General features: G+C 43.9%; 1 protein-coding gene across 1 annotated transcript in view; it reads left to right on the forward strand.

Moving 5' to 3' along the window:
- The window catches only part of iars1 (isoleucyl-tRNA synthetase 1), a 130,177-nt gene that overhangs the window by 86,363 nt on the left and 27,573 nt on the right, over positions 1–16,241 (forward strand). Inside the window, exons 21-23 of the mRNA XM_029692807.1 lie at positions 2,021–2,112; positions 2,361–2,438; positions 5,091–5,212. Coding sequence (XP_029548667.1) covers positions 2,021–2,112; positions 2,361–2,438; positions 5,091–5,212 — 292 coding nt within the window. The remainder of the gene's footprint in view (positions 1–2,020; positions 2,113–2,360; positions 2,439–5,090; positions 5,213–16,241) is intronic.

Here is a 16,241-nt window from a genome sequence, read left to right on the forward strand (position 1 = left end):
ATCAAGATTAGACAAAACTAGAGCCTGCAGGACTTGCTTTTTGGAGTCAAAAGTAGAGCATCTCTTTATGACGGACAGACCTCTCCCCATCTTTACAACCATTGAATCTATATGTTTTGACCATGACAGTTTATAATTTAAGCTAATGCCAAGTAATTTAGTCTCCTCAACTTGTTCAACAGCCACACCATTCATTACCAGATTCAGCTGAGGTCTAGAACTTAAGGAATGATTTGTACCAAATACAATGCTCTTAGTTTTAGATGTTCAGGACCAGTTTATTACTGGCCACCCATTCCAAAACAGACTGCAACTATTTGTTAAAGATTTCAGTGACTTCATTAGCTGTGGTTGCTGATGCGTATATGGTTGAATCATCAACATACATGGACAAACATGCTTTGTTTAACGCCAGTGGCAGGTCATTAGTAAAAATAGAAAAGAGTAGAGGGCCTAGAGAGCTGCCCTGCGGTACACCACACTTTACATTAACAATAAAGAAGCTTCCATTAAAGAAAACCCTCTGAGTTCTATTAGATAGATCGCTCTGAATCCACGATATGGCAGAGGTTGAAAAGCCATAGCACTTAAGTTTTCTCAACAACAGGTTAAGGTCAATAATAATCAGAGGCTGCACTGAAATCTAACAGTACAGCTCCCACAATCTACTTATTATCAATTTCTTTCAACCAATCATCAGTTGACTGGATCCAGTCATTCACCCAGTCTCACATCCAGTTAGTTGTTCAAGGCTGAGCTGGATGGTGAGCACAATAACTACACACACACACACTAATCTACAGGACTGTTTCACTAGCACAGACTGGAATATGTTCCGGGGTTCATCTGATAACATTTCAGGAGTTTAATAAGTTGTCCCCACATTGACCGTACGTACATATCCCAACCAGAAGCCATGGATTATAGGCAACATCCTCACTGTGCTAATGGCTAGAGATGCCACTTTTAAAGAGCGGGACTATAACCCAGGGAAGCTTATCAGGTATCAAACGTCTTCATGACAGTTCAAAGGTGAACCTGGAGGTTCTATTTCCCTCTCAACTCAAAGTCGACAAGAGGGTAAACAGAGGATGTGAAATTTGCCATCTGCCAGTACCAATTCATGAAACATTCAACGGTTAAGATGGGGTTTGACTTGTCAGATGTAAACCCCTCACAACTTCAAGAAATCTCTCTCTTCTGTTTCACAACTAACCCGCCACTACCTCTGACAAGCCATCAAACAGGCTAAGCGTCAATACAAGACTACGATCTAATTTTCTCTCTTCATTTGTTGGGATTTTTATTTGACACACACACACACACACACACACACAATGTGTATACACACACACACAGTCTCTCATCCAGTTCTTCAAGGCTGAGATGAGTGACAACACTACACCTCTCCCACTGAAAGGCTTTTTAAAAATGAGATACTTAATGTTACATTCAGTTAAATGAAATTGAATTCAGTAAATAGCTATAACCAAGGGGCAATTATTTACTGAGCAGACAACCATACCACCATGATGGGTATATAACAACGACATATAGGATAAAACACATTATAAACTGGGTCGTTCATGCATCGAATGCTGATTTTTAAAAAAATCAATTTACACCACAGGTGTGACAAAACATTTATTTTTACTGCTCAAATTACGATGGTAACCAGTTTATAATAGCAAAAAGGCACCTCGGGAGGTTTGTGATATATGGCCGATATACCACGGCTAAGGGCTGTGTCCAGGCACTCCGCGTTGCGTCGTGCTTAAGAACAACCCTTAGCCGTGCTATATTGGCCATATACCACACCTCCTCGGGCCTTATTGCTTAAATAGACAACACTGCACGTGAATACATCGTTTCTTTCAATGCGTCAATTCTGACCACAACCCCAGTTCCACTATACAAAGCTCTGCTACTGTTATGGGTCTGTCGTTTATAAAGACAAACTTTTTCCCAGCCGCTCCCTCTCACTCCAGACATGAGTTGTAATCAGAGTGTCTCCTTGCAGCTTACAGGCTGTACACGGTGGTGCCAAAGCTTGTCAAGTTTGTGGACATGCTGACCAACTGGTACGTGAGGACCAATCGTAGGCGTTTCAAGGTGAGTTCACCCTCAAACACTGATGCAGTCAAATAGCTTAAAGGTACAGTAACCATTTATACCACTGTTTCTCTGTTGACTATGCTATATTGACTGATGTAATGTGAATGAATTGAGTTGGTCATCGATGACTCTCTGGTTAAAGATCTGTTGTGTTATGTATGGAACATGTTAGGGTGGAAGAGGAGGAGGAGGAGGAGGAGGAGGAGGAAGATGATGTTTGTAACTGTGTATTCGTAACCCTACAGGGAGAGAGTGGAACAGAGGACTGTCTGGGGGCTCTGGAGAATCTCTTCAGTGTTCTGTTCTCCATGTGCAGACTGATGGTGAGTCACACGGGTAAAGGTGCATAATGTTTAACCTGGTTGAACTCTGCTCAATGACGTCCGCTTCCATTGAAAATAGTGTATTGAGGGCCACATTTTCTCTTCGCCAAAACAGTTGCGCTTGGAACTAATGCATCTGAGCGTTCTAAATACCAAGCGCTCCAATGCTGTGCCTCGTGATGCATTGTGTGTATATCAGGCTGTAACTACAGTGGGGGAAAAAAGTATTTGATCCCCTGCTGATTTACAAAGAAACTTACAAAGAAATGATCAGTCTATAATTTTAATAGTAGGTTTATTTGAACAGTGAGAGACAGAATAACAACAAAAAAATACAGAAAAAAGCATGTAAAAAAAATTATAAAATGATTTGCATTTTAATGAGGGAAATAAGTATTTGACCCCTCTGCAAAACATGACTTAGTACGTGGTGGCAAAACCCTTGTTGGCAATCACAGAGGTCAGACGTTTCTTGTAGTTGGCCACCAGGTTTGCACACATCTCAGGAGGGATTTTGTCCCACGCCTCTTTGCAGATCTTCTCCAAGTCATTAAGGTTTCGAGGCTGACATTTGGCAACTCGAACCTTCAGCTCCCTCCACAGATTTTCTATGGGATTAAGGTCTGGAGACTGGCTAGACCACTCCAGGACCTTAATGTGCTTCTTCTTGAGCCACTCCTTTGTTGCCTTGGCCGTGTGTTTTGGGTCATTGTCATGCTGTAATACCCATCCACGACCCATTTTCAATGCCCTGGCTGAGGGAAGGAGGTTCTCACCCAAGATTTGATGGTACATTCCATCGTCCCTTTGATGCGGTGAAGTTGTCCTGTCCCCTTAGCAGAAAAACACCCCCAAAGCATAATGTTTCCACCTCCATGTTTGACGGTGGAGATGGTGTTCTTGGGGTCATAGGCAGCATTCCTCCTCCTCCAAACACGGCGAGGGGAGTTGATGTCAAAGAGCTCCATTTTGGTCTCATCTGACCACAACACTTTCACCAGTTGTCCTCTGAGTCATTGATGTTCATTGGCAAACTTCAGACGGGCATGTATTCTTGAGCAGGGGGACCTTGCGGGCGCTGCAGGATTTCAGTCCTTCACGGCGTAGTGTGTTACCAATTGTTTTCTTGGTGACTATGGTCCCAGCTGCCTTGAGATCATTGACAAGATCCTCCCGTGTAGTTCTGGGCTGATTCCTCACCGTTCTCATGATCATTGCAACTCCACGAGGTGAGATCTTGCATGGAGCCCCAGGCCGAGGGATATTGACAGTTCTTTTGTGTTTCTTCCATTTGCGAATAATCGCACCAAACGTTGTCACCTTCTCACCAAGCTGCTTGGCGATGGTCTTGTAGCCCATTCCAGCCTTGTGTAGGTCTACAATATTGTCCCTGACATCCTTGGAGAGCTCTTTGGTCTTGGCCATGGTGGAGAGTTTGGAATCTGATTGATTGATTGCTTCTGTGGACAGAGTGTGCTCCTAATCTCAGCTCGTTACCTGTATAAAAGAGACCTGGGAGCCAGAAATCTTTCTGATTGAGAGGGGGTCAAATACTTATTTCCCTCATTAAAATGCAAATCAATTTATAACATTTTTGACATGTGTTTTTCTGGATATTTTTGTTGTTATTCTGTCTCTCACTGTTAAAATAAACCTACCATTAAAATTATAGACTGATCCTTTCTTTGTCAGTGGGCAAACGTACAAAATCAGCAGGGGATCAAATACTTTTTTCCCCCACTGTAAATCTCTGGTTAAACTTAAGTTCCTCCTCACAGAAATTGTTAAAGAAAAGTTAAGTCTGCTGCATATGATAATTTTACTTACACTGCATTAGCTCACAACGTAGGTGTCTTTGTATAAGGACAAGGTCTCCCTGAGTTAGAATGGGAATGAGGACAAGGTCTCCCTGAGTTAGAATGAGGACAAGGTCTCCCTGAGTTAGAATGAGGACAAGGTCTCCCTGAGTTAGAACTGGAATGAGGACAAGGTCTCCCTGAGTTAGAATGAGGACAAGGTCTCCCTGAGTTAGAACTGGAATGAGGACAAGGTCTCCCTGAGTTAGAACTGGAATGAGGACAAGGTCTCCCTGAGTTAGAATGAGGACAAGGTCTCCCTGAGTTAGAACTGGAATGAGGACAAGGTCTCCCTGAGTTAGAATGAGGACAAGGTCTCCCTGAGTTAGAACTGGAATGAGGACAAGGTCTCCCTGAGTTAGAATGAGGACAAGGTCTCCCTGAGTTAGAACTGGAATGAGGACAAGGTCTCCCTGAGTTAGAATGGTAATGAGGACAAGGTCTCCCTGAGTTAGAACTGGAATGAGGACAAGGTCTCCCTGAGTTAGAATGAGGACAAGGTCTCCCTGAGTTAGAATGGGAATGGGGACAAGGTCTCCCTGAGTTAGAATGAGGACAAGGTCTCCCTGAGTTAGAATGGGGACAAGGTCTCCCTGATTTAGAATGAGGACAAGGTCTCCCTGAGTTAGAATGGGGACAAGGTCTCCCTGAGTTAGAATGGTAAAGAGGACAAGGTCTCCCTGAGTTAGAGTTGTAGTGTATGTTCTCAACTAACTAGCTATCTCTCCTCCTCCCCACTATTATAATACTGTGTAGTATCGTTGTCTTTCTCTAACTGGTCTCTCCTCCCCACTAGGCTCCCTTCACCCCCTTTATTACAGAGATGATGTACCAGAACCTACGTCACCTGATCGACCCCGCCTCTGTAGAGGAGAAGGACTCCAGTAGCATTCACTACCTCATGCTGCCTCTAGTCAGGTAATCAATACATCTATCAATCATTCACTACCTCATGCTGCCTCTAGTCAGGTAATCAATACATCTATCAATCATTCACTACCTCATGCTGCCTCTAGTCAGGTAATCAATACATCTATCAATCATTCACTACCTCATGCTGCCTCTAGTCAGGTAATCAATACATCTATCAATCATTCACTACCTCATGCTGCCTCTAGTCAGGTAATCAATACATCTATCAATCATTCACTACCTCATGCTGCCTCTAGTCAGGTAATCAATACATCTATCAATCACACACTACCTCATCCTGCCTCTAGTCAGGTAATCAATACATCTATCAATCATTCACTACCTCATGCTGCCTCTAGTCAGGTAATCAATACATCTATCAATCATTCACTACCTCATGCTGCCTCTAGTCAGGTAATCAATACATCTATCAATCACACACTACCTCATCCTGCCTCTAGTCAGGTAATCAATACATCTATCAATCATTCACTACCTCATGCTGCCTCTAGTCAGGTAATCAATACATCTATCAATCATTCACTACCTCATGCTGCCTCTAGTCAGGTAATCAATACATCATTCACTACCTCATGCTGCCTATAGTCAGGTAATCAATACATCTATCAATCATTCACTACCTCATCCTGCCTCTAGTCAGGTAATCAATACATCATTCACTACCTCATCCTGCCTCTAGTCAGGTAATCAATACATCATTCACTACCTCATGCTGCCTCTAGTCAGGTAATCAATACATCTATCAATCATTCACTACCTCATGCTGCCTCTAGTCAGGTAATCAATACATCTATCAATCATTCACTACCTCATGCTGCCTCTAGTCAGGTAATCAATACATCATTCACTACCTCATGCTGCCTATAGTCAGGTAATCAATACATCTATCAATCATTCACTACCTCATCCTGCCTCTAGTCAGGTAATCAATACATCATTCACTACCTCATCCTGCCTCTAGTCAGGTAATCAATACATCATTCACTACCTCATGCTGCCTCTAGTCAGGTAATCAATACATCTATTAATCATTCACTACCTCATCCTGCCTCTAGTCAAGTAATCAATCAACCAATCAATCAATCATTGAATTTGTCTCGAAGGACCATGAACTGCACCATTCACTAGCTCAGGTAGCCAACCCCCCCCTCCCAACTTACTAGACAGTTACTGGAGAATAGCCTCAAGTTTCTTGATGTCTGGACTGTCTGACTGACTTCAATGCGTTCTCCCATGCCTCCCGTCTGCCTGTCTGGACTGTCTGCCTGCCTGGACTGCCTGCCTGCCTGCCTGCCTGCCTGCCTGTCTGACTGTCTGTCTGTCTGCCTGTCTGGACTGCCTGCCTGCCTGCCTGCCTGCCTGTCTGTCTGTCTGTCTGTCTGTCTGACTGCCTGACTGCCTGCCTGCCTGCCTGCCTGTCTGACTGCCTGCCTGTCTGCCTGTCTGTCTGTCTGTCTGTCTGTCTGTCTGTCTGTCTGTCTGCCTGCCTGTCTGTCTGTCTGGACGTGTTATTCAGTGTTACCCAGCTACCTGTCATTCTTATTTTAATTCTCCTTTCTAGTCTTCACATGTGTCCCAAATGGCACTCTACTCCCTGTATAGGCAGGTCACACACACACACACACACACACACACACACACACACACACACAGGTGCTGACCTGTTGCACCCTCTACAACCACTGTGATTATTATTATTTGACCCTGCTGGTCATCTATGAACATTTTAACATCTTGGCCATGTTCTGTTATAATATCCGCCCGGCACAGCCAGAAGAGGACTGGCCACCCCTCATAGCCTGGTTCCTCTCTAGGTTTCTTCCTAGGTTTTGGCCTTTCTAGGGAGTTTTTCCTAGCCACCCCCTCATAGCCTGGTTCCTCTCTAGGTTTCTTCCTAGGTTTTGGCCTTTCTAGGGAGTTTTTCCTAGCCACCGTGCTTCTACACCTGCATTGCTTGCTGTTTGGGGGTTTTAGGCTGGGTTTCTGTACAGCACTTTGTGATATCAGCTGATGTAAGAAGGGCTATATAAATCAATTTGATTTGATTTAGTGCACTACCATTGAAAGATTCCCATGGGTGGTAGTCACTATATAGGGAGTAGGACGCCATTTTGAAGACTTGACTTCCTCCTCAATGAATCTGAGAGTGTCTCACGTCAAATTAGTAGCAGGGAATACGGGCAGCTCAAAGTCTTTCGACTAAAACTATTTCCCAATTAATAAAAAAAAAAAATGCTTTTAAGGATTCCTCTTAAAATAATATTTATTTTGAAATTGGAATGTTTGGATCTTTCTTTGAATCTCTTTGTCAGAAACAAGAAGTGATTCTGATGAAATAGAATCCCAGATGATGTTCTGTACAGGTGATCGGAGTATTTGTTCTGAACCAACTTATCTCTGTTGAAACGCATGTCAATTATACCATTCTGTTTGTATCTGTGTATAAACTTTAAGCTGCATCCGTGTCTGTACAACTCATCAGACATGATCAAACCCAGGACTTGATTTAGACATGCAGGCAGGTCACACACACACACACACACACACACACACACACACACACACACACACACACACACACACACACACACACACACACACACACTTTTGTTGTTAGTGCTATGATTGAGTAGCTATACCCTTTAGTCTGTCTCTGAAGTGGCAGGGCCGTTGCTTTAGTCTGTCTCTGGCTGAAGCGGCAGGGCCGTTGCTTTAGTCTGTCTCTGGCTGAAGCGGCAGGGCCGTTGCTTTAGTCTGTCTCTGGCTGAAGCGGCAGGGCCGTTGCTTTAGTCTGTCTCTGGCTGAAGCGGCAGGGCCGTTGCTTTAGTCTGTCTCTGGCTGAAGCGGCAGGGCCGTTGCTTTAGTCTGTCTCTGGCTGAAGCGGCAGGGCCGTTGCTTTAGTCTGTCTCTGGCTGAAGCGGCAGGGCCGTTGCTTTAGTCTGTCTCTGGCTGAAGCGGCAGGGCCGTTGCTTTAGTCTGTCTCTGGCTGAAGCGGCAGCGCCGTTGCTTTAGTCTGTCTCTGGCTGAAGCGGCAGGGCCGTTGCTTTAGTCTGTCTCTGGCTGAAGCGGCAGGGCCGTTGCTTTAGTCTGTCTCTGGCTGAAGCGTCAGGGCCGTTGCTTTAGTTTCTGGCTGAAGCGTCAGGGCCGTTGCTTTAGTTTCTGGCTGAAGCGGCAGGGCCGTTGCTTTAGTCTCCTCTGGCTGAAGCGGCAGGGCCGTTGCTTTAGTCTCCTCTGGCTGAAGCGGCAGGGCCGTTGCTTTAGTCTCCTCTGGCTGAAGCGGCAGGGCCATTGCTTTAGTCTCCTCTGGCTGAAGCGGCAGGGCCATTGCTTTAGTCTGGCTGAAGCGGCAGGGCCATTGCTTTAATCTGGCTGAAGCGGCAGGGCCATTGCTTTAATCTGGCTGAAGCGGCAGGGCCATTGCTTTAGTCTGTTTCTGAAGCGGCAGGGCCATTGCTTTAATCTGGCTGAAGTGGCAGGGCCATTGCTTTAATCTGGCTGAAGCGGCAGGGCCGTTGCTTTAGTCTCCTCTGGCTGAAGTGGCAGGGCCATTGCTTTAATCTGGCTGAAGCGGCAGGGCCATTGCTTTAGTCTGTCTCTGAAGCATTGCTACTGTTACGCTTTACAGCAACAACCAAAAACACTTGACTTTTCTTATAGCTACTTTATGCCTGTGATATGTGGTTCTCCACCTAGCTACCTTCAGATTAATGTACTGACTCTAAATCTCTCCAGATAAGAGATCCGCTAAATTACTCAAATATAAAAAGTGGTCTAAGGCACTGCATCTCAGTGCTAGAGGCGTCACTACAGACACCCTGGTTCGATTCCAGGCTGTATCACAACCCACCGTGATTGGGAGTCCCCTAGGACGGCGCACAATCGACCCAGCGTCGTCCGGGTTTGGCCGGTGTAGGTCGTCATTGTAAATAAGAATTTGTTTTTAACTAACTTGCCTAGTTAAATAAATGTTAAATAAAATAAAAATGGCAGATTAGTATTCTTCTCCACAGGGCCGTTCAAGGTGTGTGTGTGTGTGTGTGTGTGTGTGTGTGTGTGTATTCTCCTCCAGTCACTCTGAATGTCTGTCTTCACTACAGTACCTGCTCCCACACACAAACACACCTCTACCTCGCCGGTCTTTTCTATTCATGTACTGTCCCAGCTCACATATTACTACCCAGCCTGCTCGGCTGCAGTGGGCAGCCTTGTTAAGTGCTCCTTCCTATTCCTATCCAAGACGTGAGACATCCTGTAGAGGTGACCTCCAATCAGGAGGAGCCGTCTGTCCGTCTGTCCGTCTGTCTGTCCGTCTGTCCGTCCGCTATAAACCCATTAAGTGATTGGTTATCTGTCCCCTCCTCATGTCTTGTTTCTGTGTCTCGCTCTCTTTCTCTCTCGTTCTCTCTTTCTCTCCCTCTCTCACTCTCTCACTCCCTCTCTCACTCACACACACACACACACACACACACACATATATATATATATTATATATATATATATATATATATATATAGTAACGGGACACATCTTGCTGCTGTGATTTGCACATTGTGGTATTTTGCCTAACAGATATGGAAGTTTATCCAGCGTTGGATTTGTTTTCAAATTCTTTGTGAGTCTATGTGATCTGTGGTAAATATGTCTCTCTAATGTGGTCATGCATTTGTTAGGAAGTACAGCTCAGTTTTCATTTTGTGGGCAGTGGGTACATATCCTATACTGTAGCAAGGTTATGCTCACTGAGTCTCTACGATGAATTTGGAAAGTATTCAGACCGCTTGACTTTTTAAACATTTTGTTACGTTACAGCCTTATTCTAAAAGTGATTAAATTAATGTTTTTCCTCATCAATCTACACACAATACCACATCATGACATCACAATACCCCGTAATGACATCACAATACTCCATAATGACATCACAATACCCCGTAATGACATCACAATACCCCATAATGACATCATAATACCACATAATGACATCACAATACTCCATAATGACAAAGTGAAAAAAGGTATTTTGACACATTTATTACAAATAAAAAACAGTAATTCCTTATTTACATAAGTATTCAGATCCTTTGCTATGAGACTTAAAATTGAGTTCAGGTGGATCCTGTTTCCATTGATCCTGTTTCCATTGATCATCCTTGACATGTTTCTACAACTTGATTGGAGTCCACCTGTGGTAAATTCAATTTAACAGTGACCAAGTAGGCTACTGTGGCTATTTGTTCATAATGTAGGCCTACCGGAGTGGCCTACCATAAAAAAAAATAAAAACAATGGAGAAAAATGCATCACCTAACATTTTAACGTGGAAATAGCTGTTCTATCATTCAGCCTACAGTAGCAGCCAATGTGTGGTGTTCAGTCTCTGTAATCTCTGTAATAATGGTATGGGAATAATAATCATTTTATTTTATACCATTATTACAGAGATGCTACCCTCTGCCTATTGGCTACTTAGCTTTTTCAAGACCGTCTCAAAACACTGCCCCTTTAAGCTCTTTACCTGACTGGCTTTTCAAAGATGGCTAGAAATGCACTTGTTTTGTTCTCTTGTAGAAAGAAACCACTATCTAGCACAGAAACCACTCCTCCATTGTTGACTAGAAATGATCTATAACTGGCTTAATAACTCACTATCTAGCACAGAATATGAACAAATGAAGCTCTCGCTTTGAATTCAAAACAAGCTCATGCTGTAAACACAGTCCAGTTCAAAGTGAATGGCACAGATCCGTATATGGCAATAGGCTATTTGCATATAGGCCTACTGCAGCTCTGATTGGTTACGGAGCACCGGTCTGTGTAGAGTAAGTCGTGCATGTCAATTCAATAGAATCCTACTATGCCTAGAATCTCTTGCCTAGTTTGTTTTTAGTTTCGGTATATTACATTGAAAGTGGCTAATATTGTGTGGATTCAATCACAATTCCCACAGTAGAGTAGAACGTTTATAGGGGAAAACTCTGAATTTAACTCAACTTTCTAATCTCGTGCTGATATTTAATCTGTGTGGCAGATGAGGGAACATTGGTCTGAATGCAGATCCTCTGGGTGTAGGTCTGGGGTGTGGGGAGTCTCGCAGGTCTGGGCGGGGTGCTCATCGCTCTGTTGCTCCTGCGGTTGAGTGCGATGTCTTTCAGGAACCGTGGCCTTGTAGAGGTGTACCTGGTCGTAGAGACAGGAAATGCTTGCATTCACCTGCTGTATGGTGATAGGGTGAGAGTCTTTTCCTCGTAGCAGAGTGGAGGTGACCACTTGTGGAAGAAGCTTTTTCATTCACTCCCTTGAATTGTTATATTTGTATTTTCTTTCACCTTTATTTAACTAGGCAAGTCAGTTAAGAACCAGTTCTTATTTTCAATGACGGCCTAGGAACAGTGGGTTAACTGCCTTGTTCAGGGGCAGAACGACAGATTTTTACCTTGTCGGCTCGGGGATTTGAACTTGCAACCTTTTGGTTACTAGTCCAACGCTCTAACCACTGCGGCTACGCTGCCGCCCCAATGCTACGACTACCCTTTCCTGCTGGGCCCTCAGGGTCGTTTGTGCCTGTGTGTATTATGATGTGGCTCGGGGACCCTAGTCGGTCCTCTGACAGCAGCTCCAGGGTGGGCCGGGTCTTTCTTTTCCTCTACACATTTCCTGTTTGAGAACAATCTCTGGCCTTTTGTGTGTCCTCTGTGTATGTGGGGGGGTGTTGTCAGGAGGGCTGACTGGGTGCTAGGAGGGGGGGTGTGTGTGATGGGTTGGTGGGTCCTATCTCGTCTGTCCTGCCTGTGGGTCTGGTTCTGAAGTGGACTGTTCTGTTGGCTTCTCTTGGGAGATGGCCAGCTCTCATGAGTTGTTCATTGTCCTCAGCTTTCTCACCTCCTCCTCCAGCTGGACTGTTTTTTTCCTCTCACGCCTGTTGGGGGTTTGTAACCGCAGTCCAGCGTGGAGACACCTCTCTCTCTCTCTCTCTCTCTCTCTCTCTCTCAGCTCTCTCTAGCTCTCTCTCTAGCTCTCTCTCTAGCTCTCTCTAGCTCTCTCTAGCTCTCTCAGCTCTCTCTAGCTCTCTCAGCTCTCTCTAGCTCTCTCAGCTCTCTCTAGCTCTCTCTAGCTCTCTCTCTAGCTCTCTCAGCTCTCTCTAGCTCTCTCAGCTCTCTCTCTCTCTCTCTCTAGCTCTCTCAGCTCTCTCAGCTCTCTCAGCTCTGGTTGCGGGGGAGGGGTTGTGCTGTCTGGGATGTGTTGAATTGCCGTTTGAGCTCTACCATCTCGGTCTCCAGCTGGGTGAATTTATCCCTCATGTTAATACAGGAGCAGTGCTGTTGTGGGATCTGGGTTTTGCTCAGTGCTGGGGGGTGAATCTCTTGCTTGTCTGTGGGACTGTTTGAGAAGGGGGTGGGATCTGACTCGCTCAGGATAGGGGGAGGGGGGTCGTCACCAGAGGTCAGCTTCTCCTGCTGTGCTCTCTTTGATCCTGTAAAAGGCCTGATGAAAAGGTTTGAGGTTTTCCTTTCACTACTACTGTTCCAGACTTGTACAGATTGACACAGGCTGTCGCATTGTTGTCAATGTCCAGTATTCTGACTTTCCACCCTGGTTTAATACCCTCTCTTGACAGAGGGGTAGTGTGCTCTTATGGGCCCTGTGCCATGCCAGGGTCTGGTCTATGTGGCAGATGCTTACATTCCCTTTCTTATAACAGCAAATAGTGTCTCTGGATTTTTCCTTGAGGAGCTTCTCTTTTTACTTTGTAGGTTTTTGCTGTTGTTTTTTCTGTAGGTTGTTGTTTTCCTTGACAGTCTTTCGAAGTACGAGTCCTTTCCTTTCCTTTGGGGAAATCCAGGTTTTACCCATTCTAGTTCTAGATTTTTGGAAAGAATTTCAGGAGTCTGTTCGGCTGTGGAGGGCAGCCTTGTTAAGTGCTCCTTCCTGTTCCTGTCCAAGAAGTGAGACGTCCTGTAGAGGTGACCTCCAATCAGGAAGACACCGGCCAAGGAAGTGTCCGTCTGCTATAAACCCATTAAGAATTTTTATTTTATTAGGGATCCCCATTAGTTGTTTCCAAAGCAGCAGCTACTCTTCCTGGGCTCCACACAAAAACATGAAACATGACATAATACAGAACATTAATAGACAAGAATAGCTCAAGGACAGAACTACATAAGTTAAAGAAAAACGGCACAAATAGCCTACATATCATTACATACACACAATACACACAATATCTAGGTCAAATAGGGGAGAGGCGTTGTGCTGTGAGGTGTTGCTTTATCTGTTTGAGCAATATGAGATGGAAGGAATTTCCATGCAATTAGGGCTCTATATAATACTGTACATTTTCTTGAATTTGTTCTGGATTTGGGGACTATGAAAAGACCCCTGGTGGCATGTCTGGTGGGGGTAAGTGTGTGTCAGAGCTGCGTGTATGTTGACTATGCAAACAATTTGGAATTTTCTATTTCTTATTAAAAAAATAATAATTGATGCAGTCAACCTCTCAACTCTTAGCCAAGAGAGACTAGCATGCATAGTATTTACATCAATCCTTTGGTTATTATTTACGGTACCAGTGATTACTACATAATTCATGACTTTGCTTTGTTTAACACTTTTTTTTGGTTACTAAACGATTCCATATGTGTTATTTCATTAGTTTTTCATATCTTCACTATTATTCTATAATGTAGAAAATAGTCAAAATAAAGAAAAACCCTGGAATGAGTTGGTGTGTCCAACCTTTTGACTGGTACTATCTATTTAGCCCTCTGATTACAATGAAGAGCAAAACATGCCGCTCTGTTCTGGGCCAGCTGCAGCTTAACTAGGTCTTTCCTTGCAGCACTGGACCACACGACTGGACAATAATCAAGATTAGACAAAACTAGAGCCTGCAGAACTTGCTTTGTGGAGTGTGGAGTCAAAAGCAGAGCATCTCTTTATGACGGACAGACCTCTCCTCATCTTTACAACCATTGAATCTATATGTTTTGACCATGACAGTTTATAATTTAAGCTAACGCCAAGTAATTTAGTCTCCTCAACTTGTTCAACAGCCACACCATTCATTACCAGATTCAGCTGAGGTCTAGAACTTAAGGAATGATTTGTACCAAATACAATGCTCTTAGTTTTAGAGATATTCAGGACCAGTTTATTACTGGCCACCCATTCCAAAACAGACTGCAACTCTTTAAGGGTTTCAGTGACTTCATTAGCTGTGGTTGCTGATGCGTATATGGATGAGTCATCAGTATACATGGACAAACATGCTTTGTTTAACGCCAGTGGCAGGTCATTGGTAAAAATAGAAAAGAGTAGAGGGCCTAGAGAGCTGCCCTGCGGTACACCACACTTTACATGTTTAACATCCAGCGTCCCACTCGGCCAACATCCAGTGAAATTGCAGAGCGCCAAATTCAACAACAGAAATAGTCATTATAAAAATTCATGAAACATACAAGTGTTAAACATCGGTTTAAAGATTAACTTCTTGTTAATCCAACCACGGTGTCAGATTTCAAAAAGGCTTTACGGCGAAAGCAAACCATGCGATTATCTGAGAACAGCGCCCAGCAGACAAATCATTACAAACAGTTACCAGCCAAGTAGAGGAGTTACACAAGTCAGAAATAGCGATAAAATTAATCACTTACCTTTGATGATCTTCATATGGTTACGCTCACAAGACTCCCATTTACTCAATAAATGTTTGTTTTGTTCGATAAAGTCCCTCTTTATATCCAAAACCCTCAGTTTTGTTCGCGTTTTGTTCAGTAATCCACAGGCTCAAACGTAGTCACAACAGGCAGACGAAGAATCCAAATTGTATCCGTAAAGTTCGTAGAAACATGTCAAACGATGTTTATAATCAAGCCTCAGGTTGTTTTTAGCCTAAATAATCAATAATATTTCAACCCGGACAATAACGTCGTCAATATAAAAGGTAAACAGGAAAGGAGAGCTCTCGGTCCCGCGCATGAAAAACCTCTGGGACACTGAATGGTCCACTCATTCAGAGTGGTCTTACTCTCTCATTTTTCAGAATACAAGCCTGAAACAATTTCTAAAGACTGTTGACATCTAGTGGAAGCCATAGGAAGTGCAATTTGAGTCCTAAGTCAATGGATACTGTAATGGCATTCAATAGAAAACTACAAACATAAAAAAATCCCACTTCTTTCCGACAGTTTGCTTAGAGCTGGCAACAAGCTGATAGGTCTGCTGTTAGAGCTACTAAAGGCCGCTTTTCCACTCTTGGTTATTGGAACGACTTTGGCTTCCCTCCAGGCCTGAGGACAAAGACTTTCCTCTAGGCTCAGATTAAAGATATGATAGATAGGAGTGGTTATAGAGTCAGCTACCCTCCTCAGTAGCTTTCCATCTAGGTTGTCAACGCCAGGAGGTTTGTCATTATTGATCGTTAACGATACATTTTTACAAAATTCAAACTTACACTGCTTTTCTTTTTTATTATTTATTATTATTTTTATTTATTTTTTTACGCATGAATACGATTGGCTCACTGTTTTGTTATGATCGCAGCAGTGATCTAGATTGTTCCGGGGCTTTGTGACTCTCTCTGTGGTCCCAGCTACAAGAGCTAACCGTGTCGCGGTTCAAGCCCTCAAGGAAACCCCCTGCTAGCAGTGGGCGCTAGGCTAGCTGCTACACCAATCAGTTTATCAGGTCGGCAGGATCCCTGGACTGCAGCGGTCTGATACCAACTGCGTCACGGGATCCAAACTCAACATGTAGCTAGCTAATAACACTTTTTTTTTCTTCAATAGAACCCTTTTTCAGAGACTTTGAAAACATTCCACAACAACAAACAGAACTCTCCCTCGTTCGTGATTGGATATCTGTCCCCTCCTCTTGTCTTGTTCCCCCCCAACATTAGCAGTCCCTAAGCTACCTCACACACTTTATCATGCACATCCAGGGTTGGGGTCAGCTCCAACTAAATGTCAATCCGTTATGGAGTTTTTGAATCAGAGAAGTTTGATGTCCAACACAACCT

This window comes from Salmo trutta, chromosome 16, assembly GCF_901001165.1.
Source record: "Salmo trutta chromosome 16, fSalTru1.1, whole genome shotgun sequence".
Lineage (NCBI taxonomy): Eukaryota > Metazoa > Chordata > Actinopteri > Salmoniformes > Salmonidae > Salmo > Salmo trutta.